The 25,876-nt window shown below is 41.0% G+C and overlaps 1 protein-coding gene across 4 annotated transcripts in view; it reads right to left on the reverse strand.

Annotated features, from left to right (window-relative positions):
- The window catches only part of LOC309862577 (putative E3 ubiquitin-protein ligase HERC6), a 62,903-nt gene that overhangs the window by 20,637 nt on the left and 16,390 nt on the right, over positions 1-25,876 (reverse strand). For all 4 annotated transcript variants that reach the window (XR_014310590.1, XM_082726600.1, XM_082726602.1 and 1 more), the window contains exons 9-13: positions 17,436-17,557; positions 16,824-16,883; positions 14,205-14,298; positions 10,221-10,404; positions 4,853-5,007 (exon numbers count right to left, since the gene is read on the reverse strand). Coding sequence is in view for 3 of the 4 variants with exons in the window: in XM_082726600.1 (XP_082582726.1) it covers positions 4,853-5,007; positions 10,221-10,404; positions 14,205-14,298; positions 16,824-16,883; positions 17,436-17,557 (615 nt within the window). In the remaining variant the exon portion in view is untranslated. The remainder of the gene's footprint in view (positions 1-4,852; positions 5,008-10,220; positions 10,405-14,204; positions 14,299-16,823; positions 16,884-17,435; positions 17,558-25,876) is intronic.

The following is a 25,876-nucleotide window of genomic DNA, read 5'->3' on the forward strand; positions in this document are numbered from 1 at the left end:
ACGTCATCGCAAATGGCAAGGTTTCATTTCTTTTAATGGCTGCATAGTATTCCATTGTGTATGTGTGTGTATATAGATAGATAGATAGGTATCTATCTATCTATCTATATATATCACATCTTCTTTATCCATTCCTCTGTTGATGGACATCTAGGTTCTTTCCATAGTTTGGCTATTGTGGACATTGCTGCTATAAATGTTCAGGTGCACGTGCCCCTTCAGATCACTACATTTGTATCTTTAGGGTAAACACCCAGTAGTGCAAATGCTGGGCCATAGGGTAGCTCTATTTTCAACTTTTTCAGGAACCTTCATGCTGTTTTCCAGAGTGGCTGCACCAGCTTACATTCCCACCAACAGTGTAGAAGGGTTCCCCTTTCTCTGCATCCTCACCAGCATCTGTCATTTCCTGACTTGTTCATTTTAGCCATTCTGACTGGTGTGAAGTGGTATCTCATTGTGGTTTTGATTTGTATTTCCCTGATACCGAGGGATGTGGAGCACTTGTTCATGTGTCTGTTGGCCATCTGGAAGTCTTCTTTGCAGAAATGTCTGTTCATGTCCTCTGCCCATTTCTTGATTGGATTATTTGTTCTTTGGGTATTGAGTTTGATAAGCTCTTTATAGATTTTGGATACTAGACCTTTATCTGATATGTCATTTGCAAATATCTTCTCCCATTCTGTCAGTTGTCTTTTGGTTTTGTTAACTGTTTCCTTTGCTGTGCATAAGCTTTTGATCTTGATGAAATCCCAATAGTTCATTTTTGCCCTTGCTACTGTTGTCTTTGGCGATGTTCCTAGGAAGAAGTTGCTGTGGTTGAGGTCAAAAAGGTTGCTGCCAGTGTTATCCTCAAGGATTTTGATGGATTCCTTTCTCACATTGTGGTCCTTCATCCATTTTGAGTGTATTTTCATATGTGGTGTAAGGAAATGGTCCAATTTCATTTTTCTGCATGTGGCTGTCCAATTTTCCCAACACCATTTGTTGAAGAGGCTGTCTTTTTTCCATTGGACATTCTTTCCTGCTTTGTCAAAGATTAGTTGACCATAGACTTGAAGGTCTATATCTGGGCTCTCTATTCTGTTCCATTGATCTATATGTCTGTTTTTGTGCCAGTACCATACTGTCTTGATGATGACAGCTTTGTAATAGAGCTTGAAGTTCGGAATTGTGATGCCACCAACTTTGGCTTTCTTTTTCAATATCCCTTTGGCTATTCGAGGTCTTTTCTGGTTCCAAATAAATTTTATATGGAACCATAGCACAGGCCTCCTCTGAACTGGGGTCCAACAGAGTTCTAAAGGAGGGTTTGCAGCTTGGGGTGTGGGTGGGAGGTTCTGGGTGAAAACAGAGGAGGAGGGGGAGGAAGGGGCCCTTCCTGGGAGGTCAGTGTCCACCGGAGTTAGAGGTGGGTCAGAGGCAGGGGGGACCCCAACAGGGGAGGGTTGTACGGAGTGGGAAAGCCTGGGGGGAGGTAGGGGCTATAGTGGGGGGGCAACTCTCCCTGAAGCTGGGGGAAATCCATTTCTTTGAAAAAAATGGATGGGATTTTGGTAGGGATTGCATTAAATGTGTAGATTGCTTTAGGTAGAATAGACATTTTCACAATATTTGTTCTTCCAATCCATGAGCTTGGAATATTTTCCCATTTTTTGGTGTCTTCCTCAATTTCTTTCATGAGTACTTTATAGTTTTCTGAGTATAGATTCTTTGCCTCTTTGGTTAGGTTTATTCCCAGGTATCTTATTGTTTGGGGTGCAATTGTAAATGGGATTGACTCCTTAATTTCTCTTTCTTCTGTCTTATTGTTGGTGTAAAGAAATGCAACTGACTTCTGTGCATTGATTGTACTGAATTCATGTATGAGTTCTAGCAGTTTTGGAGTGGAGTCTTTTGGGTTTTCCACATAAAGTATCATATCATCTGCAAAGAGTGATAGTTTGACTTCTTCTTTGCCAATTTGGGTGCCTTTAGTTTATTTTTGTTGTCTGATTGCTGAGGCTAGGACTTCCAGTACTATGTTGAATAGCAATGGTGATAATGGACATCCCTGCCATGTTCCTGACCTTAGCGGAAAAGCTTTCAGTTTTTTTCCATTGAGAATGATATTTGCGGTGGGTTTTTCATAGATGGCTTTGATGATATTGAGGTATGTGCCCTCTATCCCTACACTTTGAAGAGTTTTGATCAGGAAGGGATGCTGTACTTTGTTCAATGCTTTTTCAGCATCTATTGAGAGTATCATATGGTTCTTGTTCTTTCTTTTATTAATGTATTGTATCACATTGACTGATTTGCGGATGTTGAACCAACCTTGCAGCCCTGGAATAAATCCCCCTTGTTCGTGGTGAATAATCCTTTTAATGTACTGTTGAATCCTATTGGCTAGTATTTTGGTGAGAATTTTTGCATCTGTGTTCATCAAGGATATTGGTCTGTAATGCTCTTTTTTGATGGGATCCTTGTCTGCTTTTGGGATCAAGGTGATGCTGGCCTCATAAAATGAGTTTGGAAGTTTTTCTTCCATTTCTATTTTCTGGAACAGTTTCAGGAGAATAGGAATTAATTCTTCTTTAAATGTTTGGTAGAGGGGCGCCTGGGTGGCTCAGTGGGTTAAAGCCTCTGCCTTCGGCTCAGGTCATGATCTCAGGGTTCTGGGATCGAGCCCCACATCGGGCTCTCTGCTCAGTGGGGAGCCTGCTTCCTCCTCTCTCTCTGCCTGCCTTTCTAACTACTTGTGATCTCTGCCTATCAAATAAATAAATAAAATCTTAAAAAAAAATGTTTGGTAGAATTCCCCTTGGAAGCCATCTGGCCCTGGGCTTTTGTTTGTTTGGAGATTTTTGATGGCTGTTTCAATCTCCTTACTGGTTATGGGTCTGTTTGGGTTTTCTGTTTCTTCCTGGTTCAGTTGTCATAGTTTATATGTCTCTAGGAATGCATCCATTTCTTCCAGATTGTCAAATTTGTCAGTGTAGAGTTGCTCATAGTATGTTCTTATAATTGTTTGCATTTCCTTGGTGTTGGTTGTGATCTCTCCTCTTTTATTCATGATTTTTTTTATTTGTGTCCTTTCTCTTTTCTTTTTGATAAGTCTGGCCAGGGGTTTATCAATCTTATTAATTCTTTCAAAGAAGCAGCTCCTAGTTTTATTGATTTGTTCTATCGTTTTTTGGTTTATATTTCATTGATTTCTGTTCTGATCTTTATTATTTCTCTTCTCCTGTTGGGTTTAGGCTTTCTTTGTTGTTCTTTCTCCAGCTCCTTTAGGTGTAGAGTTAGGTTGTGTATTTGAGACCTTCCTTGTTTCTTGAGAAAGGCTTGTATCACTATATATTTTCCTCTCAGGACTGCCTTTACTGTGTCCCACAGATTTTGAACTGTTGTGTTTTCATTATCATTTGTTTCCATGAATTTTTTCAATCCTTCTTTAATTTCTTGGTTGACCCATTCATTCCTTAGAAGGATGCTGTTTAGTCTCCATGTATTTGGGTTCTTTCCAAAGTTCCTCTTGTGATTGAGTTCTAGCTTCAGAGCATTGGGGTCTGAAAATATGCAGGGAATGATCCCAATCTTTTGATACCGGTTGAGACCTGATTTATGACCCAGGATGTGATCTATTCTGGAGAATGTTCCATGTGCACTAGAGAAGAATGTGTATTCTGTTGCTTTGAGATGGAATGTTCTGAATATATCTGTGATGTTCATCTGGTCCAGTGTGTCATTTAAGGCCTTTATTTCCTTGATCTTTTGCTTGGATGCTCTGTCCATTTCAATGAGGGGAGTGTTAAAGTCCCCTACTATTATTGTATTATTGTCGATGTACTTCTTTGATTTTGTTATTAATTCGTTTATATAGTTGGCTGCTCCCATGTTAGCGGCATAGATATTTAAAGTTGTTAGATCTTCTTGTTGGACAGACCCTTTGAGTATGATATAGTGTCCTTCCTCATCTCTTATTATAGTCTTTGGCTTAAAATCTAATTGAATTGATATAAGGATTACCACCCCAGGGGCGCCTGGGTGGCTCAGTGGGTTAGGCCGCTGCCTTCGGCTCGGGTCATGATCTCAGGGTCCTGGGATCGAGTCCCGCATCGGGCTCTCTGCTCAGCGGGGAGCCTGCTTCCCTCTCTCTCTCTCTGCCTGCCTCTCTGCCTGCCTCTCCGTCTACTGTGATCTCTCTCTGTCGAGTAAATAAATAAAACCTTTAAAAAAAAAAAAAAAAAGGATTACCACCCCATTAGCTAATTATTTTTAATTGAACAATACTAATTTAATTCTGCTCTTTTATTTAAAATGCTCTGGCTCGGGGTGCCTGGGTGGCTCAGTGGGTTAAAGCCTCTGCCTTTGGCTCAGGTCGTGATCCCAGGACCCTGGGATCGAGCCCCACGTCGGGCTCTCTGCTCCACAGGGAGCCTGCTTCCTCCCCCCTCTCTCTCTGCTGCCTCTCTGCCTACTTGTGATTTCTCTCTCTCTGTCAAATAAATAAAATCTTTAAAAAAAAAATGCTCTGGCTCCTCCTTCTCCCTCAACAATCATTAGGTTTATTAGTACCCTACGTTTAAATTAGATTATGTTGTGTACTCTACTGAAAACGCTGAGTCATTCTCATTTTTTGAGTATTTGTGCATCTAGTATATATTAGATAAAATATGTTATATACATAAAATATGTAGTCTATGGCTAGGGTCTAGCCAGTCAGCAAAATGAGCAAAATTCTGAATTACTGAGGACAGAATAAAACATTTTATTTCTGATTTAGAAACAAAACAAAAGAGGACTCCAGTTGGCCAAGACCAGAGGGATTTTGAGTAAAATGGTATATACATTCCCTCAGAGGAACACTTACCTTATGTACTTCTTTCATCATTCTTAGAAGAGCTTTAAGACTGCAGTAACTCTGACTGGTTTCAGTCCACTGATACAGCTGGGAGATAATGGCAGTTTTAAGCATCTGGATCATTTTTTTGAAAGAAGATTCTTGCAAAGATGCCAAACACTGCTCTGAGGGGTATAAAATCAGCCATGATAAATATGCAGCCTCAAAAAAAAAAAAAAAATTCCCGTTTCTACTGGGTTCTTTAATGTATGAAATAGGTAATGGTTTCCATTTCTGATGACAAAATCTAGAAAGTATCTTGTATCAGGATATCATCCTGGACATTTATTTCTCATAGTTGTGAATTTAGCATCATTGGAATTAAAACTCAAATTTAGGATTCTGAAGAAACTTGCTTATAGCTCCTGTGAATACCTGACTACTTACTGGTTGCATGATTTTCAAACTGAAAATTCCATACAGTATCTAAAAGTCTGAAAACATACGTAAGAACACACACAAACACACACATACATGCATATCATGTCACCAAGGACATTATCTTTTCTTTTCTTTTTTTTTTTAAGATTTTATTTATTTATTTGACAGAGAGTGAGAGAGTGCCAGAGAGCAGAAGCAGGGGAGACAACAGAGGGAGCTGCAGAAGCAGGCACCCAGCTGAGCCCAATGCAGGGCTCCATCCCAGGACCCCGGGATCATGACTGAACCACCAAGGTACCCTTCATCAAGGACACTTTCTTTTTTTTTTTTTTTTTTTTTTTTAATAAATTTTTTTTAAAGATTTTATTTATTTATTTGTCAGAGGGAGAGCGAGCGAGAGCGAGCACAGGCAGACAGAGTGGAAGGCAGAGTCAGAGGGAGAAGCAGGCTCCCTGTGGAGCAAGGAGCCCGATGTGGGACTCCATCCCAGGAACCCTGGGATCATGACCTGAGCCAAAGGCAGCTGCTTAACCAACTGAGCCACCCAGGCGTCCCTCAAGGACACTTTCGATCTTGGGGCACCTGGGTGGCTCAGTTGGTTAAGGCCTCTGCCTTCAGCTCAGGTCATGATCCCAGGATCCTGGAATCAAGCCTGAATCAGGCTTTCTGCTCAGCAAGGGAGCCTGCTTTCTCCTCTCTCTGCCTGTCTCTCTGCCTACTTGTGATCTCTGTCTGTCAAATAAATAAAGAAAATCTTAAAAAAAAAAAAAAGAACACTTTCAATCTGAAAAAATAGTATCTATGTTTTCAGACTCTATGAATACCTGGTATATATGGGTTTATTTTTTAAACCAACTCAATAACAATATGGAAATATTACTTGGTTCCAGCTTGGATTTTTGAACTTTAAAGGATAATTCTCAGAAAACGAACCTATCAAATGTTAATACAAGTAAAATACAAGTAATACAAGTAAAATAATATGATGCAGATGCATGAAAGACAGATTTATAGAGATTCCATAAATAGACTCAAATATGCATGACATTTTAGCATATGATAAAAGTGGCATTGCACATTAGTGGGAATGAAACACATCATTCAATAAATGTGTGGGGACAACTGAAAACTGACTCAGAAAAAATAAAGTTTAATCAAGATAAACTCCATATGGATCAAAGATTTAAACATAAAAATGAAACAATAAGAATTCTAGGAGGAGAGGGTCACCTGCCTGGCTGGCTCATTCAGTAGAGCATGTTACTCTTGATCTCAGGGTCATGAGTTCAAGCCCCATGTTGGGCATGGAGCCCACATCAAAAAAGAAAAGGGGGACACATGGCTGGCTCAGTTGGAGGAGTGTGTAACTCATGATTTCAGGGTCATGGATTTAAGACCCATTCTGAATATAGAGATTACTTAAATAAATGAAACCTCAAAAAATTCTAATAGGGGGGGCGCCGGGGTGGCTCAGTGGGTTGAAGCCTCTGCCTTCGGCTCAGGTCATGATCCCGGGGTCCTGGGATCGAGCCCCGCGTCGGGCTCTCTGCTCAGCGGGGAGCCTGCTTCCTCCTCTCTCTCTGCCTGCCTCTCTGCCTGCTTGTGATCTCTGTCTGTCAAATAAATAAATAAAATCTTAAAAAAAAAAATTCTAATAGGAGCATGGGAATCTTTTTAAAAAGATTTTATTTATTTGAGAGAGAGTGAGAGAGAGAGATTGAGAGAATGAGTGGAAGAAAGGACAAGTGGAGAAGGAGGCTCCCCACAGAGAGGGAGCTCCATGCGGGACTCAATCTAGGACCCTGGAATCATGACCTGAGCCGAAGGCAGATGCTCAACTAACTGAGCCACCCAGGTGCCTGGGGATTTTTTTTTTTAATTTCAGAGTGAGGTAGGCTTTCTGAAGTATGATCTAAACTCAGAAATCATAAAAGAAAATGTTCATATACTAGACTTCATAAAAATGTTTTAAAGTAACAAACATTTTTGTTGTGGTTGTTTGCTTTTTGTTTTCTTTTTAAGATTTATTTATTTGAGAGAGAGAGAGAGAGCAAGTGAGAGCAGGGGAATGGGCAGAGGAAGAGGGAAAGAATCCCAAGACGACGCCCTGCTGAGCACTGAGTGCGGAGGTGGGGGTGGGGGGTGTTCTGATCCTACTACCCTGAGATCACAACCCAAGCTGAAACCAAGAGTTGGATCCTCAACTAACGGAGCCACCAATGCACCCCTTCATAAAAATGTAGAATAATTATGCATTCAAAAGTACCACAAAGTAAAAAAAATAATAATAACCCAGAGAAAAAAGATTTGTAATTCAATTATTGATTAAGTATTAATTGCCTTAATCATTTAAGAGCTCCTAAATAGGGGTACCTGGGGGGCTCAGTGGGTTAAGCCTCTGCCTTCAGCTCAGGTCATAATCCCAAGGTCCTGGGATAGAGCCCTGCATCGGGCTCTCTGCTCAGCAGGGAGCCTGCTTCTCCCTCTCTCTCTCTCTCTCTGCCTGCCTCTCTGCCTACTTGTGATCTCTGTCAAATAACAAAATTTTTTTAAAAAGAGCTCCTAAATAAAAAGAAAAACACTAACAACAACACATGGAAAAATCGGTTAAGAGGGAAGAACTGATAGTTCCCAGAGAATGGATTTGAGATATAGGAAAACCAGCACTATATCTCATTTATAATGAGAAAATAAAAATTCTGGGTGCCTGGGTGGCTTAGTTGGTTAAGTGGCTGCTTTTGGCTCAGGTCATGATCTCAGGGTCCTGGGATTAAGCCCCTCATTGTGTTGGGTTCCCTGCTCAATGGGGAGCCTCTTCTCCCTTTCCCACTCCTCCTGCTTGTGCACAGTCTCTCTCTCTTTCTATCCGTCAAATAAATAAATAAATAAAATATTTTAAAGAATAAAAAAAAGGAAATCAAAATTCAAAATAAGAGATTCTTCAGAAAGGCAAATACCAAAGTTTGATAATACTGTAGAAAAATGCGTGGGCTGATGCTCTTGTATTTGTTGATGAAGTATAAATTTGTATATCCTCTGTCAAGGCTGTCATGTTGCACTTTTACATGCAATTTACATAGACTACAATATGAATTTTGACCACTTAAAGTTCTGTGCATGGTCATTTGGCAAAATCTCTCAAAATTTTAAATGCACATAAAATTTGATCCAGTAATTTTCCTTCTGGAATTTTCCCTATCTGTGTAAATGTATATACATATAAAGAAATACATGTTAGCACTATTATAATAGCAAAAGCTTAGAAAAAGCTATTTATAGTATATCCTCCCAATAGAATACTAATAAGCCATTAAATAGAACCAGGCAGTTCCTGTAACAGAACAAACATATCCTTACAATATAATGTGGATGGGAAAAGGCAAGTTGCCAAAAAATGTGAATGATGTGCTACCATTAAAAAAATTAAAAAAAGAGAAGTGCCTGGGTGGCTCAGTGGGTTAAGGGTCTGCCTCGGCTCAGGTCATGATCCCAGGGTCCTGGGATCAGGCCCCACTTCGCGCTCCCTGATCAGCGGGGGAGACTGCTTCTCCCTTTCCCACTCCCCCTGCTGTGTTCCCTCTCTGTTTGTATCTCTCTCTCTTTGTCAAATAAATAAATAAATAAATAAATAAATAAAATTTAAAAAAAGAAAAGAAAAGAAAAAAAATCAAAGAATCTATGTCTCTATTTTTTAAGAATACATATCTTTTAAAGTTTACACAAAATAACTATATTCTATAACTGCTTTCTGGGAGGGGAATTGGGTGGCTTATATTTCATCATATATATCCTTTGTACCTTTAAAGCTTTGGACCTTGAACATTAGCTTAAAATTGTAAAAGGAAATTTCATAGCACTGAATACAATACATGAGAACACAAAGTTTAACATTTGTTTTTCATCACTGATCTGTTGGGAAGGAAAAACTCTCCTCTTGCCTTCAAGTTGCTTTTGGCTGGTCTAAGAATTAAATTAATGAGACAGATTAACAGAAAATCAAATTTAATTTTGTATGTATAAGGGCTCTATAAGAATATGAGGCCCAGGGGCGCCTGGGTGGCTCAGTGGGTTAAAGCCTCTGCCTTCGGCTCAGGTCATGATCCCAGAGTCCTGGGATCGAGCCCCACATCGGGCTCTCTGCTCGGCAGAGAGCCTGCTTCCTCCCCTCTCTCTGCCTGCCTCTCTGCCTACTTGTGATCTCTGTCTGTCAAATAAATAAATAAACAAAATCTTTAAAAAAAAAAAAAAAGAATATGAGGGCCAGAGGCAGTCAGACAGTTAAGGCTTATATGCTATGCAGAGTTAAGGAGAAGAGGGTAGGAATCTGAGTCTTCAAAAGGAAGGAAGACAATCACGGGAAGATGCAAAAGAGTAAATGTTTGGTAAACAAATGTTTGCTGGGCCATTTGGAAACAAAGCAATACAGAGGGGAATTTTAACAGACTTTGCTAAATTTGTCTACCACACCTAATTCATATTATACTATAGTTACCTATGGAGATAGCTCCCTTCCTGGAGCAGGCCTTATCTTTTACATCTTTTAGGCAGTTAGAGGTAAGGTCAATGGTTCCTCCTGAGCCTTCTATTTCTTAAAAATAGTCTAGAATAATCCACATGCTAGAGAGACACATTTTGGGATGGCAAATTTTGCTCCCATGCAGGTCAAAATGTCTCAAGTTTTAAAACATGAACAAAGTTTTAAAGTATGGATATATCTTTACTGGATCCTCTATAGTTATTAAATTCTGATGTCAAAGCCATACCAAACCTAAGAGTTACACATGCTTTGTATAATAATGATGATTGTAATATTAACTTAATCTTTTCAAATATTCACATACCATATACCCAAACATGTGTGTATTTTTAAATCTTGTATCCAAAATTTGCTCCAACTTTTACTTCAGTGATTCTCTACTGACAGTACAGATAAAGTGACAAAAGTAATCAAACTTACTCAGAACTTGTGATTTTCGTTTCTTACAAACAGCTTTGGCAAATGGAACCACCAGACTACACCAGTTCCTAGAATCATGCATCACAGGACATTCTAGGAGCAGAAGGAAAACTAGTAATGCTTCTTGGTGAGAAGAACAACATGGGAGAGCTCTGAGCAGATTATCCCTGAGACATGTAGTTATCTGTAATTGAAAGAACAGGAAGGGCCCAGCATCCATTAGGACAGATTATAATGAAAACAAGCTGTGGGACTAGGGGGTTTGTTCCACCATTTTCCAGTGGAAAAATAATTTAGTTTTCCTCAAACCTACTGTTCAAACTCCATCATTCCTTGCAGCCCAAATTCCCCAAAAGTGTTATGTGAGAGTCATCCTCTGTTTTATATTGGGCTGTGTGAGGGAAATAAAGTGAAATCACATGTACATACTGTGTGAATCATGGAGGTCACTCAATTAGAGATTGACAGATCAAGGATCCATACCCAGATCTATCTGACTTAAATCTAACATGGCAAAGATAATGCCATATTGTTCACCTCACCAATCCTGTTTCATTTTCCTCCTGGGCTCACAGGAAGATGGCATTTCCAGCCTCCCTGCAGTTATGTGGGGCCAAATGATTGAGTTCTGGCTAACAAGATACGAGTGAAGGTGATGTATATCACTTCCAGGCATGACCCCTGAAGCCCCTCATGGGACCTCCCATACTCTCTTTCCTTATCTGCCAACCAAATACAAATACTTAGAACCTGTTTTCAGGGAGCATTCTGTGTAACCAGTGTTCCTTGGAACTCACATTGGGAAGAGCACCCCAAGTTATCTCCCATTTAACCTAGATGTATTTATTTTTAAATACATTCAATAATATCTACTATTCTTACTTCTTCATCTTGAAAATAAAAATATCGTATCTACCCCATATTAAAGAACACTCTCCCCCTTTCCCTGCCAAATGTAGGGACCCAGTATAAAGATGACTTTAACCCAAAAGCATGTGTGATATCGCTGATGCAGAAGGAAGCCTTCAGATTTCCCTTATCTGACTAAAGGCAGGGCCTTCCCAGAATGAGGCAGCCATGGATGTCCTTGGAGGCCAAGCTTCACTGCCAGGGAATGACCGGCCACTTGCATTTGGATAAGAAATTGCATAAACAAACATTATCACAAGCTGTCCTATCTTCCATTGGACTCCCTTAAAGCCCATTTTTCTCCCTGAAAACTCCATTTGTTTTCTCATAGAAGCCTCTTCTCTCTAATTCCCTTTTCCCTATTAATTGGTAGATAAGCTCTCATTGTTAGCTCTTTGGGGAGTTTCTTCATCTGAATGATCCACAGAAGCATGGAATAAAACTCGCTTTCTTCTATTAATCAGTCTATTGTCAGTTCACAGGCCCCCAAACACATGAACCCGAGTTGGAAGAGGGAAAATTTTCCAACGCAGCCCAGAATCACAAAACACTAAACTAGAATAGATCTTAAAGAGGAACTCCATAAATAATGAGCCCAATAAAAAAAGGAAAGACCCAACAGCATAAGTGCTGAATCAGTAGCCAATTCGGCTCAACTAGATTTGACATTGATGGCAAGAGAATCGGCTTTCCATTCCCCCAGTACAGGTAAAGCTTCTCTTGCTTCCCAAACTAGTATCTGCTAATGATTATTTACCTCTCAAACTTTGTTCTTTTCATATTGAAAATAAAAATACTGTATTTACTATACATTTAAACATGTGCTTAAAAAAGTGCCAGTATCTAAAAGAAGGAGTAGAAGTCAGAGAAGGGGTTGTGACCACAGAAGCAGAAGTCAGTGATATGGGACCACGAATCAAAGAATGTAGGCGGCCTCTAAATCAAAAAAAGTCAAAGAGGGGTGCCTGGGTGTCTCAATTGGTTAAGCAACTACCTTTAGCTCAGCTCATGATCTCAGGGTCATGGGATCAAGTCCCGCATCGGGCTCCCTGCTCAGTGGGGAGCTTGCTTCTCCCTCTTCTACTCTACCTGCTTGTGCTCTCTCTCTCTCTCTCTGTGTCAAATTAAGAAATAAAATCTTTTTTAAAAAAAGTCAAAGAAATAGATTTTCCCTAGAGTCTCTAGCCCTATTTTCTATTATTACTATAACAATCACTATACTATATATTAGTACTATACTAACTAACCATACTAACAGTTACTATAACCACAAATTTAGTGGTTTAAAGAAACACAAATTTGTTATCTTGTAGTTCTAGAGGTCAGAAGTCCAAAATGAGGGGCACCTGGGTGGCTCAGTTGTTCAGAATCTGCCTTCAACTCAAGTCATGATCCCAGGGTCCTGGGATCAAGGCCCACATTAGGCTCCCTGATTAGCAGTGAGTCTGTTACTCCCTCTTCCTCTGCCCTCTGTCTGCTTATGCTCTCTCTTTCTCAAATAAATAAACTAAAATCTTAAAAAAAAAAAAAAAAAAGAAGAAGTCCAAATGGGTCTTGCAGGACTAAAATCAAGACATTGACAAGGTTGCATCCCTTCTGGAAGCTCAAAGGGAGAATCTATTCCCTGGCTAGTGGTTTCTTATAGGGATAATCCCATCGCTTTCATTTCTCTAGTTTCTAGAGACTGTCAGCATTTCAGCATTCCTTTGCTATAGGCCTTTCTTCAGTCTCAAATCCAGAAACACACATCTTCAAATCTCCCTAACTCTGACATTCCTGCTTCCTCTTATAGATACTCCTGTGATTATACTGGGCCCCTCAAGATAATCCAGAATAATCTCCTCATCTCAAGATTGGTAACTTGATGACCTATGCAAAATTCCTTTTGCCATGTAAGGTAACACATTCACAGACTTTGAGTATTGAGACATGGACATCTTGGGAGGCCATTATTCAACCACATTTCCTATTATACACTCCATGCAACCATTAATCTATTTTCTATTTTTATGGATTTGCTGTCTCTGAACATTTCATGTAAATGGAACCAAACAATATGTGATTTTTGTGTTTGTCTGCTTTCAATTACATAATGTTTTGAGGGTCACCTATGCTATAACACCTCTCTTTTTTATTGCTGAGTAGTATTCCATTGTATGAATCCACCGCATTTTATTTATCCACTTCCTGGTTGATAAATATTTGGGTTGTTTCCACATTTTGACCATCATGAACATGCTGCTATGATCATTTACATAGGAGCTTTTGTGTGGACATGTGTTTTCATTTGGGTTGGAAAAGCATCCAGAAGTAGAAGTGCTGGTCATATGGTAAATCTATGTTTAACTTTTTTGAGAAGCTGCCAAATTGTTTTCTAAAGAAATACACGTCTGCCAGCCAGAAATGAGGCTTTTGGGTTCTTTGTATCCTCACCAATACTTGTTATTGTCTTTCTTTATGATGATCATCATCATTGTGGATGTGAAGTGCTATCTCATTGTGGTTTTAATTTGCATGTCCCTAACGATTAATTGTACTAAGCATTTTTCTCTATGCTTATCCATAAATAATCATTCAAATCTTTTGATCTTTTTTTTTTTTTTTTAAAGATTTTATTTATTTATTTGACAGAGATCACAAGTAGGCAGAGAGGCAGACAGAGAGAGAGAGGAGGAAGCAGGCTCCCTTCTGAGCAGAGAGCCCGATGCGGGACTCGATCCCAGGACCCCAAGATCATGACCTGAGCCGAAGGCAGCGGCTTAACCCACTGAGCCACCCAGGCGCCCCTCTTTTGATCTTTTTTAAAATTTAGGTCATTCCCCTTCTTACTGAGTTACAAAAATCATTTCTGTATTTTGGATGCAAGTCATTTGCCGAATATATGATTTATAAATTTTTTTTAAAAGTGCTGGCATCTAATACAGTGTCTGGAATATGGTAACCTCATGGACAGTCACCCCTCCCCGATCACACACCATCCCTCTGACTCAGCTCCCAACAAAATTAAACTGCAATCTACTGGTTCCCGTAAAGAAATTCCATTGTTCTATTTCTCAAGTAAATATTGGCCATTACCATGAGAGAAATCCATTCTGTTTTGGTTAACTTCTCGAAGGTATCTCTTGCCTTTTGTAAGTCCACATCAATGGAAATCGTTTCTACAGATTCTCTTTGGATAGAAGAAATTTACAAACAAAAAACAAAACACACATGAACAGATGGAAAATAGTATTTCTAAACTTCATACATATTTATTGTTTTATTAGGTAGCAGATACAAACTTCTTTCTTACAGCTTGCCTCCTTTCAAAATAATTTACTTGGCACAAAAAAGTTATATAAAATTTATATTCTCCTAAGAGAGAGTAGGTAACAAATTATTATCTCTAAAGTGGCTACAAGTGTGGGGTGCGCTAATAGCGAGATTTTAAGTGCTGCATCTGAAAACTGACACTATTTACCCTCACACTCAGCCGGTACACTGAGAACTGAAACTACCCAACACCCCGCCCAAACCTTGTCATCTACATCTCCATTACTTAGGATTCCTCTGTTTCATTAGCATGACTTCACTATTCCAAGTGAGCCTAAGCCCAGGCAAATGGTTTGATTGTGCATTATAGGAACTTCCTGAAAAGACCCATTAACTCCTCAATGGAAAGCATTAATTTATGCCCTAAAATTCTTAGACTCTCTTGCTTCCAACCATCCTGGATCATTGAATCTTTCCCCAGTCCTAATCGAGCCCCCAGCAGCCCCACCCCTCCATCCCCCAAACTGAAAGGCCTACCCCAAACGAAACTGCCAATTCTTGATAAAGGCCCGCCCAGCCTTCCCCTTAGTAACACTATCAAAGCCTTGTCTAGGTGTTGTGTTGGGGATATCTGAATAGACTGCATCTGTCAAACAACTTATTTTTATAACATTCTATCAAGAAATACCTTATGCTTGCTGAATTAATGGATCAATAGTAATACCAGGGCTAAAATATTTATGCAAGTACTCAAAGTATTGTAATTCTCCCTTTAAAATATAGTGTCCTTTGCAGTCTTTGACATCTTAAAACCAAACCTTGAGTTTCATCACTCTTGGGAGGATACTTTTCCACTTTACAAAGATGATATTCTTCACTTGGAAAACATTCTGTATGCATTAAGGATTAGCCTGAGGCTAGAGTAGGGAAGAAAGAGGAAACACTGTATGGCAGAGTCCCTGTCCCTTACTCCTCTCCTGGAAGGAAGGCAAGAAGAAGAAGAAAGCAAATGGGAGAGGAAGAAGGCAGAGGCAGGCAGTGTCTGATCTCTCTTTTCTCGCTTGACCGGGATGTGTGGAGATGAATCAGGATGCTCTTTAGAACTCTAGAAAGACACTGCTTATGGGCTGCCAGTGGGAAGCCATGGCATTCAGCTTCCCTGGGTTTCTCTGGTCCTGAGGTGAGGTTGTTGGACTCAACAGTTCCTCCAGTCCCCTTAAGGAGTGACTGAGAGTGCAGTTGGCTTAAAAACCAATGGGACAACTGGGGGTTACACAGAGTCAAAGAATGCCTGCAACACCGGTTACGTGAGTGCCACCTACTGGCCCTCCCTGGCCAGGAGGAGGTAAAGATGTGTATAACTATCTTCAGAACCTGTGAGGCAGCTTGGGGCCTATTCAACGGGGAAGGATGAGACCTGACCTAGTGCGTCGGACTGGACTGAGTGATAACTGCTGCGGACACGCCAGCAGGGCATCAGCCTGAAGGCAGAGGGCAGCCTAAGGACCCCTTCATGCTACTATCCACCTTCACCCTTAAATACTGTTAAATTAAACATGGAGGCCATTACACTGAGGGGGCTCTATCACTGTGGGGCCTATGTACAGCTGAGCCTATAATCTGAGCCTATAAAAACCTCAGTAATGATATCGAAACCTAAGGACTACCAGTCACAAACAGCCCTCCATGCTTTGAGCTATAGTCGATCAATTAATTGCTTTGCTTTGCTTCTGCACCTTCTCTACACATGTCTTTCCTCTAACTCCTGTTGGTGGAGTGCTCCTAACCATTCAGTTTGGTGCTGCCCAGTTTGAATCAGTATTTGCTTAAATAAATCTTGAAATGTTTAATATGCCCCAGTTTATCTCTTAACAGTTCCCAGGCACAGTGTTATAAAGCATAAAGGGAAGGAAAGAAATACCAAACCAAATGTTGAGCTCTTCGCAAGAGAGCTGTTTATAGGACTGGATCAGACACAAAATAGAGAAATTAGATTTTCCTCTGTGGTAGTGAACCTAGTTCAAGATAAAATAAATGGAATTTATTTTCCCTGTTGCTGGATTCCCCTATTGATCCCACCACAAAAAGAACTGCAGAGTGCTGCCTTGGCCTCTAAGTACTATAGCGACATCAGAATGATCCCTCATGGACATGAAGATCCTGAAAAGAACATCATTCCTTTTTGCCAGGTCACAGAGGAGGACAGGACAGAGAAGGTGAACAATGTGAATTGGGAATTACAACTTGCAGTGGTCTTTACTTTACAAAATGGGAGAATTCTGTAACAACCTTTAGGGTTTTCTATGTTGAGCTTTATGTTCGAAGATAACGTAATTCACAAATTAAAATGACTGACTTAAAGCATTTCATTTTAAATATTTCTCAATGTGTTTTTCTTTCCCCAGTGTTTTAAATGAAGGTAAAGCTCATGTAAAAACTTACCTTTTCTTTAAAAAACTTGCAGTCAGACAAGCAGGAGATGAAAATATCATCGCAATTTCGCTGTAAAAGTAACACAAGTGTTAAGTCGTACCGTACTATGAAGCATGACTCCTCTTTTGTCCAATTATACAACTGATGACATAAAATCATCAAGAAAAATAACTACTCTCATGACGAGTCTTCCAAATTCTGGATATATTTTGTGCTGATAAATCTCACCCAAACCCTTCATAGTTCATTTTACCAAGTCACGGATTTAGATAAAATCCATCCTTCTGGAAATAGAAATTTATAGCGCCCCAGAATATAAACTGTGAAAATACACAAGAGTCTAATTCAATGAAGGCTTAGTGAGACACAACATGTTTTTGATTCTCTCCTGCCTCTCTCACGCCTATCAAGGTGCCTGGGAACGGCATGTCCTCAATATAGTTAAGTAAATGACGAGAGATCATCAGTGACGTCTGCAAACTTCGAGGTGGTGGAAGAGAATATGGTTAAAATGCACGTGCTTTCCCAGCAAAGCCAAACCCTGTCTTATGTTTAGGATAAAATGACCGCATGGCTTTGAAACCAAATACCAGTGATTTATAAGATATTAGACAGAGCTACCTCTTAGCCACTTCGCGTTCAGGGCTTCTTGCTGCTGATGCTATCCATTTTTCTGTCAAGGACTGGCTAATTTGTCTTATTTCTGGCAGGATTTTCCTGGGAACATCTGTAGAACTGGTATCCTTCATGGGAAAAAAAAAAAAAAAGATCAGGAAAACACCCACATGCTGAGGAATAAATAACACAGCAAGGCTTGTGGTGCAGGCGGTAGGTAGGCCCCCACCCTCTCTGACAGGGTGTGTCCGGGGAGGAGGTGTAGTCAGAAGGATTGGGTTCTCAGACTGGCCGGGCTGTTCCAGTCCTAGCCTTGGCCACTTTGCTTGATCTGAGCCTTAGCTTTATCATTTAAAAATGGAATGACACAAAATAACTGAAAACAGGGACTCAACCCCATATTCACTGCAGCATTATTCACAAAAGCCAAAAAGGTAGAAACAGCTGGTGTCTAATGACAACACAACAGATAAACAGGGTGCATAGACACAGGAGAATATTCAGCTATTGTAAGGGCCTACTTAGCCAGAGTGATTCCATCTCGGATTAAACAGCCATTTTGTTGTTTATGCTGTAAAATATGGTCGACCAGTCCCTGATAACGGAGCCCAGAATACAAGGACAAGTCAGGCCAGGTGGAGACATCCAATCAGTAAAGCGCACATACTATCTCCCTAACTACCAAAGAATGTGGACCCCACCTTTTGGGCGCCAATTCTGACCAAGATGATAGGCTAGTTCAAATAGCTACTATAGGGTGAACTGTAATTCAATTGGCCACCCATGTGTGACTTAGCATGACTATGCAACTTTCTATGTGTGTTGCAATCTCATTGGCCACCTGTGTGTGGCCAGGCTCAACCACATGGTCTTTGCTCTATAAAAGTTAGTCTATGAGGCTGGGAAGGTTTGCTCTCTCTGTAAGAGGCCACCCTGGCTGGTCGGTTTGATTCTCGATACTGGCACGAAATAAAGCTTTGCTTGACCTTCACCTTGTATCAGTCTCGCTCCTTTGATCACGGACCCTAACACCATAAAAAGAGATTCAGATACATGCTGAAACATGGATGAATTTTGATGACATTATGCTAAGTGAAATAAGCCAGATACAAAAGAACAAATAGGGGGCGCCTGGGGGGCTCAGTGGGTTAAAACCTCTGCCTTCAGCTCAGGTCATGATCTCAGGGTCCTGGGATCCAGTTCTGCATCGGGCTCTCTGCTCAGCGGGGAGCCTGCCTCCCCCCCTCTCTGTCAAATAAATAAATAAAATCTTAAAAAAAAAAAAAAGGACAAATAGTGTCCTTTCACTTATATGAAATTGGCAACTTCAAATTTCATAGAAAGTAGATTAGACATTACCCAGGGCTTGGGGCAGTTGCAGGGAGTCATGGTCATAAATAGAGACTTATAATTTAATGGTTACAGAGTTTCTGTTTGGGGTGATAAAAAAAAAATTTTTTTTGGAAAAAAAAAAAGTTTTGGAGATGGATAGTGGTGATGACTGCACAATATTGTGAATGTAATTAATGCCACGAAATTGTATATATATATATATATATCATAAAATTTTCTATTTTAACTATTCTTAAGTATACAATATATTTTATTAAGTATACTATATATATTTTATTTTGGTTAAAAATATTTATATAGATTAACCATAATTTTTAAAAAATGAGATAATAATACCTACCTCTCTGGGCTTCTGTTAAGATTAAATGATATTAGGTACCCAAAACCTTTGGATTATAGTTGGTATTCATTTTTTTTTAAAAGATTTTTATTTATTTATTTGACAGACAGAGATCACAAGTAGGCAGAGAGGCAGGCAGAGAGAGGAGGAAGCAGGCTCCCTGCTGAGCAGAGAGCCCAATGCGGGCCTCCATCCCAGGACCCTGAGATCATGACCTGAGCCGAAGGCAGAAGCTTTAACTCACTGAGCCACCGAGGCGCCCGGTATTCATTTTTTTTAAAGATTTTATTTATTTGAGAGAGAGAGTGGGCATGAGCGGAGGTGGGAGGGGTGAAGGGGTGGGGGAAGGGGGTGGAGCAGAGGGAAAGGGAGAAGCCGACTCCCCACTGAGCAGGGACTCCCCCACTGAGCAGGGACTCCAGGATCATGACCTCAGCCAAAGGCAGACACTTAACCAACTGAGCCACCGGGGTGCCCCTATAGTTGGTGTTCAGTAAACACTGGTTTCTTTCTCCCCTCTAATCACCCATAGATTTTTACTTTTAAATCAGTGGTTTTCAAACTTTGGCATGCAACAGAATTACCTGGTGATTTTACTAAAGCATAGACTGCTGAGCCCAACCCCACAGTTTCTCATTTAGGGGTGGAGTTCAAGAATTTGCATCTGGGGCACCTGGGTGTCTCATTCGGTTAATTGGCTGCCTTCAGCTCAGGTCATGGTCTCAGGATCCTGGGATCGAGCCCCATGTTGGGCTCCCTGCTTGGCAGGAGCCTGTATCTTCCTTTACCTCTGCCTGCTGCTCCCCCTGCTTATGCTTTCTCTCTCTGGCAAATAAATTAATTAATTAATCTTAAAAAACAAAGGAATTTACATCTAGCAAATTCCATGTGATGCTGCTGCTCTGGTGTAGGGCCCACACTTTGAAAACCATGGTTCTATACAATACTTGAATGGAAATGGCTTGGTGAGAGGTATCCGAAATCACTATATGGAAAGAAAAACCCGTGTTTTAATATAGTCTTCCAAAGGCATTAGTGCTCTGCTCCATGTTATACCTCTGCCTCCAATGAACTTGTAATAAATCAGGAAATTTTTTTTTAAAGTAATTCCTATGTCCAGCGTGGGGTTTGAACTCAAGACCTTGAGATCAAGAGTCACATACTCTACAAACTGAGCTAGCCGGCCATTCCATGAGTCATAAAACTCTCCACCGTTTTTATTTAATGCTAAAATAAAATCCGGAAAAAGATGTGTAACCGTGACTTCTGAAGTTCCCTTCAGCTTCCTGATCTGAGCCCTCGTGTTCCCTCTAGCTCAATCACAAGAAAGCTTTTATTCTCCCCACCTGGCTGGAAACTTAGGACGACAATGAGGGGCTCCCTATTGGCACTTATACACCATTTCTTCTACTCTCCAAAATCCCAGCTTCTCTGAAGTAATCATCTTCCAATGTCCTTGTCACTACCCTTCAACACTGAAAATTTTAGTACCTTGCTGTCTCCCTTAGCACTGCCATGCTTGTTGTCATTCTTCCTGTAACTCTTGGCAACTACAGAACTAATAAACATGATTTATTTCCCACCAGATCGCTCAAGTCTTGATCTCATTTCCATACTTCTCCTCTGCTCCGCCTCAACTATCTGTGTCCTGGACCAGGGTTTCAAGATGGATGTTATTGACATTTTGGGTCAGATAATTATTTGTTGTGGGGGTCTTGTGCATTGTAGGATGTTTAGCAGCTGTTGTGGCCTCTATCCACCAGATGCTGGTGGCAGCCACCCCAACACACCTGCCCTTTTCCAGTTACTTCAACCTAAAACATCTCCAGGAGTTGCCCAATGTTTCCCGGGCAAAACCATTCCTAGTTGATAACCATTGCCCTAGATCTAGGTAATACCCCATGCTTTATAATCATCATTAACTATTTTACCTTCTAAAATTTCTATTAGAAACATTCTCAGGGGTGCTTGGGTGGCCTTCGGCTCAGGCCATGATCTCAGGGTCCTGGGATCGAGCCTGGCATTGGTGGATTGTGGTTGGTGGGGGAGGTCCCTTCTCAGCAGGGAGTCTGCTTTGCCCTCTCCCACCCCCACTCATACTCTTTCTCACCTCCCCCCCACCAAATAAATAAATAAAATCTTTAAAAAAGAAAAGAAACATTCTTTTCTTTGGTTATGAGACACCTTTTCTGATTCCCTTAAGGTAAAACTTCCAATCCAACATTCTTTAGTGCTGGAATGAATTAAGACTTTGGGGGGCTGTTTGGAACAGAATGAATATTTTGTATTCAAGAAGGACATGAATAATTTGGGGGGGGGGGAGAATGTTATGGACTGAATGTGTTCCCCCCCAAATTCATATGTTGAAATTCTAATCCCCAGTGCGACGGTATAAAGAGGTGGGGACTTCGGGAGGTGACTAGGTCTCATGAATGGGATTAGTGCCCTTATAAGAGACCCCAGAGAGCTCTCTTGCCCTTTCTGCCATGTGAAGACACAGCAAGAAGACAGCCATCTGTCAGTAAGGAAGCATGTCCTGACCAAACACTGACTATGCTGGCCTCTCCATCCTGGGCTTCCCAGACTCCAGCACTGTGAGAAATACATCTCTGCTGTTCAAAAGCCTCCAAGTCTATAGTGTTTTGTTAGCAGGCAGAGCAGACTAAGACACTTACTTTAGAGCAGAACCCACTCCAACATTCTTCAAGGCCATCAGGACCGCCAATCCAGTGACCCTATTGTTTGTTCATTACTCATCACCTCCTCATTCTTACCCAGCTTAGAGTCCATGGTCAGCACTATAATAAGTCCCTTGCAAATACTTCCTACTCATTCACTGTCCTATTGAACTTACCTAACAAAATTCCATCTGTGGTTAAAAAGCAAGTCTGGGATACTCCCAATTTGAACCCAAGCAAAACTGAATCTAATCCATTCACTGGAGAGATTCACCCAATGGTGCTGACTGATTTGACTTGCAGTCCTACTATCATAAATGGGCACCCAACACTATTTAGTGATTTCCCACAACATTTGCTTCTCACTCTCTGAGACAACTACTGTACACCCTCCTTTTATTCCCAAACCTGTTAACACTTCTCCTGTCTCACTCACTCCCAGATGAGGGCCTTACCCTCTTTGTCACTATGAAAACCGAAGCCATTAGGCACCTTTCCACCATCACCTCACACTCATTTCCACCGTGCCTTATTAGAGCAAAATAAAAATATTTCTGCTCAAGCCCCTCCATTCTACACAGATGCAATCCCGCCTCAGCTTCCATGCTCAGTGCAGAGTCTGCTTGAGATTCTCTCTCTCCCTCTCCTTCTCCTCTCCTATTGTGGGACATTGCTTCTGCAGATATTCATTCTTTCTCATGTACCATCATTTTCTCCCCCTGAACAGGATCATTCTCAAAAATCATCTCATTTTACTTGACCTCTCAGCAGTATGTGACAGGATTAGCCACTTCCTCCTTCTGGAAATACATTCTTCTCTTATCTTGATGAGCCTCCCTCTTTTCTCCTCCCTCAGAATCTGGCCCTTCTCAATTTCTCTTCTGGCACCTCTTCACTGCTGGGCTTCTAAATGGAGAAGTCTTTCAGGACTGGATTCTGTCCTCCTTCTCCACTTATTTTTACTCTCTCTCTCAAGGTGACCTTTCATCCAGACCCTGGCTTTAAATACTGTCTGTACTTGGATGACTACCATGTCTATACTCCAGTGCTGACATCCTTCCCGAGCTCTAGATTTGGACATGCAGTTAAGGCTCCAGATCCCCTCCCCAAGGATACTCACACTGATCCCAACTCACCTACCTGCCTCCATCTCATACAACTCTTCACCCTTTCCTACTATGTTCTGCCTTTCCGGCCCTCTCTCAGTCCCTCACACATGCTAAACTTATCCTTGCCACAGGGCCTCTCTATGTGTGCTTACCTGAACATTGTTTGTTTTTTTTTTTTTCAAGATTTGCTTACTTATTTTAGAGAGAGAGTATGAGCAGGGGAAGGACGGAGGGAGAGAGAGGAGAGAAGCAGACTCCCCATTGAGTGTAGAGCTTGTGAAAGGGCTCGATCTCACAACCCTGAGATCATGACCTGAACCAAAATCAACAGTCAGATGCTCAAACAACTGAGCCACCTAGGCGCCCCTGGAATATTCTTTCTTTGGATCTAAGCACGGCTGAGGTCTCTGAGACCTCACTTCCAAGCCTCTGAGATGTCTTTCCTGACTGACATTTCTTTTCTTTAAAAAAAAAAAAAAAAAAATTCCGTTATCTTAGAGAAGGAGAGTGCATGTGAGTGGGGCGAGAGACAGAGGAAGAGAATCTTCAAGCGGATTCCATGCTAAGAGGGGAGCCCAACATGGGGTTTGATCCCATGACCCACAAGATCATGACCTGAACCAAAACCACGAGTCAGATGCTTAACCGACTGAACTACTCCGGTGCCTCCTGACTGACATTTCCAAAGAAGTCCACTCCATCAATCTCCCATGGTTCACTTTGTTTGCTTCAGACAACTGATCGCTCTTTAATACAATCTTGTTATTTTGCATTTACATATTTATCACCTGTCCTGTAGAATCCAAATGCCAAGAATGAGACCAGCCTTTTCTGTACTACTCACTTTTGTCCCCAGCACCAAGAGCAGAGTCTGAGACATAGGAGGCAACTGCCGACTAGACAGCTGTGACAGAGCAACCAAGTACAATCTCCTCACTCTCCCCTGCAGCACAGAAACCTTTGCCTCTGATCACTTTCTGTCCCAGAGAACATGGCAAGAGTCTGTATGGATGTCAAGTTTAAAACATTCCTAAAAATAGAAAAAAGTATAAATTTGGGCCACCTGGGTGGCTCAGTCAGTTCAGCATCTGACTCCTGATTTCGGCTCAGGTCATGATCTCAGAGTCCTGAGATGGAGCCCCACCTCAGCTTCCATGCTCAGTGCAGAGTTTACTTGAGATTCTCTCTCTCCCTCTCCTTCTGCCCCCCTCCCCAACTCGTGTGCACTCTATCTCTCTAAGAAAGGAAAGAAAGAAGGAAGGAAGGGAGGGAGAAACAGAGGGAGGGGAAGAGAGGGAAAGTGGGGAAGAAAGAAAGAAAGAAAGAAAATTACAAATTAGGAAGTTAACTACGTACTGGCAGACCTCAGAGATATTGACGGTCTGGTTCCAAACCACCACAATAAAGCCAGTATTGCAATAAAGTAAGTCAAATAAATTTTTTGGTTTCCTGGTGCATATAAAAGTCATATTTACACAATACTATAGTCTATCAAGTATGCAATAGCATCATCTGTAAACAATGTGTGTATCTTGATTCTAAAAATACTTTATTGCTGGGGCACCTGGGTGGCTCAGTGGGTTAAAGCCTCTGCCTTCGGCTTGGGTCATGATCCCAGAGTTCTGGGATCGAGCCCCAAGTCGGGCTCTTTGCTCGGCAGGGAGCCTGCTTCCCTCTCTATCTCTGCCTGTCTCTCTGCCTACTTGTGATCTCTGTCAAATAAATAAATAAAATCTTTAAAAAAATACTTTATTGCTAAAAACTGCTAGTCTAAGCTCTCAGTGAGTCTTGAGAGTCTGAGTGTTTCTGCTGATGACAGTTGTAATCTTGTCTTGAGGATGCTGGTCAGGGTTAAGGTTGCTGAAGGCTGGGGTGGCTGTGGCAATTTCTTAAAATAAGACATGAAAATTTGCCACATCAATGGGCACTTCCTTTTACAATCTCTCTGTACTATGCTATGCTGTTCAAAATTACTTTACCCACAGCTGAACTTCTTTCAAAACTGGAGTCAGTGCTCTCCTACTCTGCTGCTGCTCTGTAAACAAAGTTTATACAATATTCTAGGTCCTTTATTGTCATTTCAACAGTCTTCATAGTACCTTCACAGGTAGATTCCATCTCAAGAAGGTACTTTCTTTGTTCACCCATAAGAAGCAACTCCTCATCCATTCAAGTTTTATCATGAGATTGCAGCAATCCAGTCACATCTTCAGGCTCCACTTCTCATTCTAGTTCTCTTAAAATTTCTGCCACATCTGCAGTTATTTCCCCCATGGAGGTCTTGAACTCCTCAAAATCATCTATGAGGGCTGGAATCCCGTTTTCCAAACTCCTGTTCATGTTGACACTTTAACCTCTTCCCAGGGGTCACAGATGTTCTTAATGGCATCTAGAATGGTGAATCCTTCCCAGAAGGTTTTCAACTGACTTAGCCCAGAGCCGTTAGAGGAATGATTATTTATGGCAGCTATAGCCTTAGGAAATGTATTTCTTAAATACTAAAACTTGCAAGTCAAAATGACTCCTTGATCAATGGGCTGCAGAATGGACATTGCATTAACAGGCATGAAAGCAACACTCATCTCATTATACGTCTCCATCAGAGCTCTTGAGTGACCAGCTGCACGGTCAATGAACAATAACATTTTGAATGGAAACTTTTTTTTTAAGCAGATCTCAACAGGGGGCTTAAAATATTCTGTAAACCATCTTATAAACAGGTGCTGTCATCCAGGTTTCTTTTTACATTTACAGAGCACAAGCAGAGCAGATTTAGCATAATTCTTATTCTTAAGGACCTTGGATTTTCAGGATGGTAAGTGGACACTGGCTTCAGCTTAAAGTCCTCAGCTGCTTTAGCCCCTAACAAGATAGTCAGACTGTCTATTGAAACACTGAAGCCACACACTGACTTCTCCTTGCTAGCTATGAAAGTCCTACATGGCATCTTCTTTTAATAGAAGGCTG

Source organism: Mustela nivalis (assembly GCF_964662115.1).
Source record: "Mustela nivalis genome assembly, chromosome: 4".
Lineage (NCBI taxonomy): Eukaryota > Metazoa > Chordata > Mammalia > Carnivora > Mustelidae > Mustela > Mustela nivalis.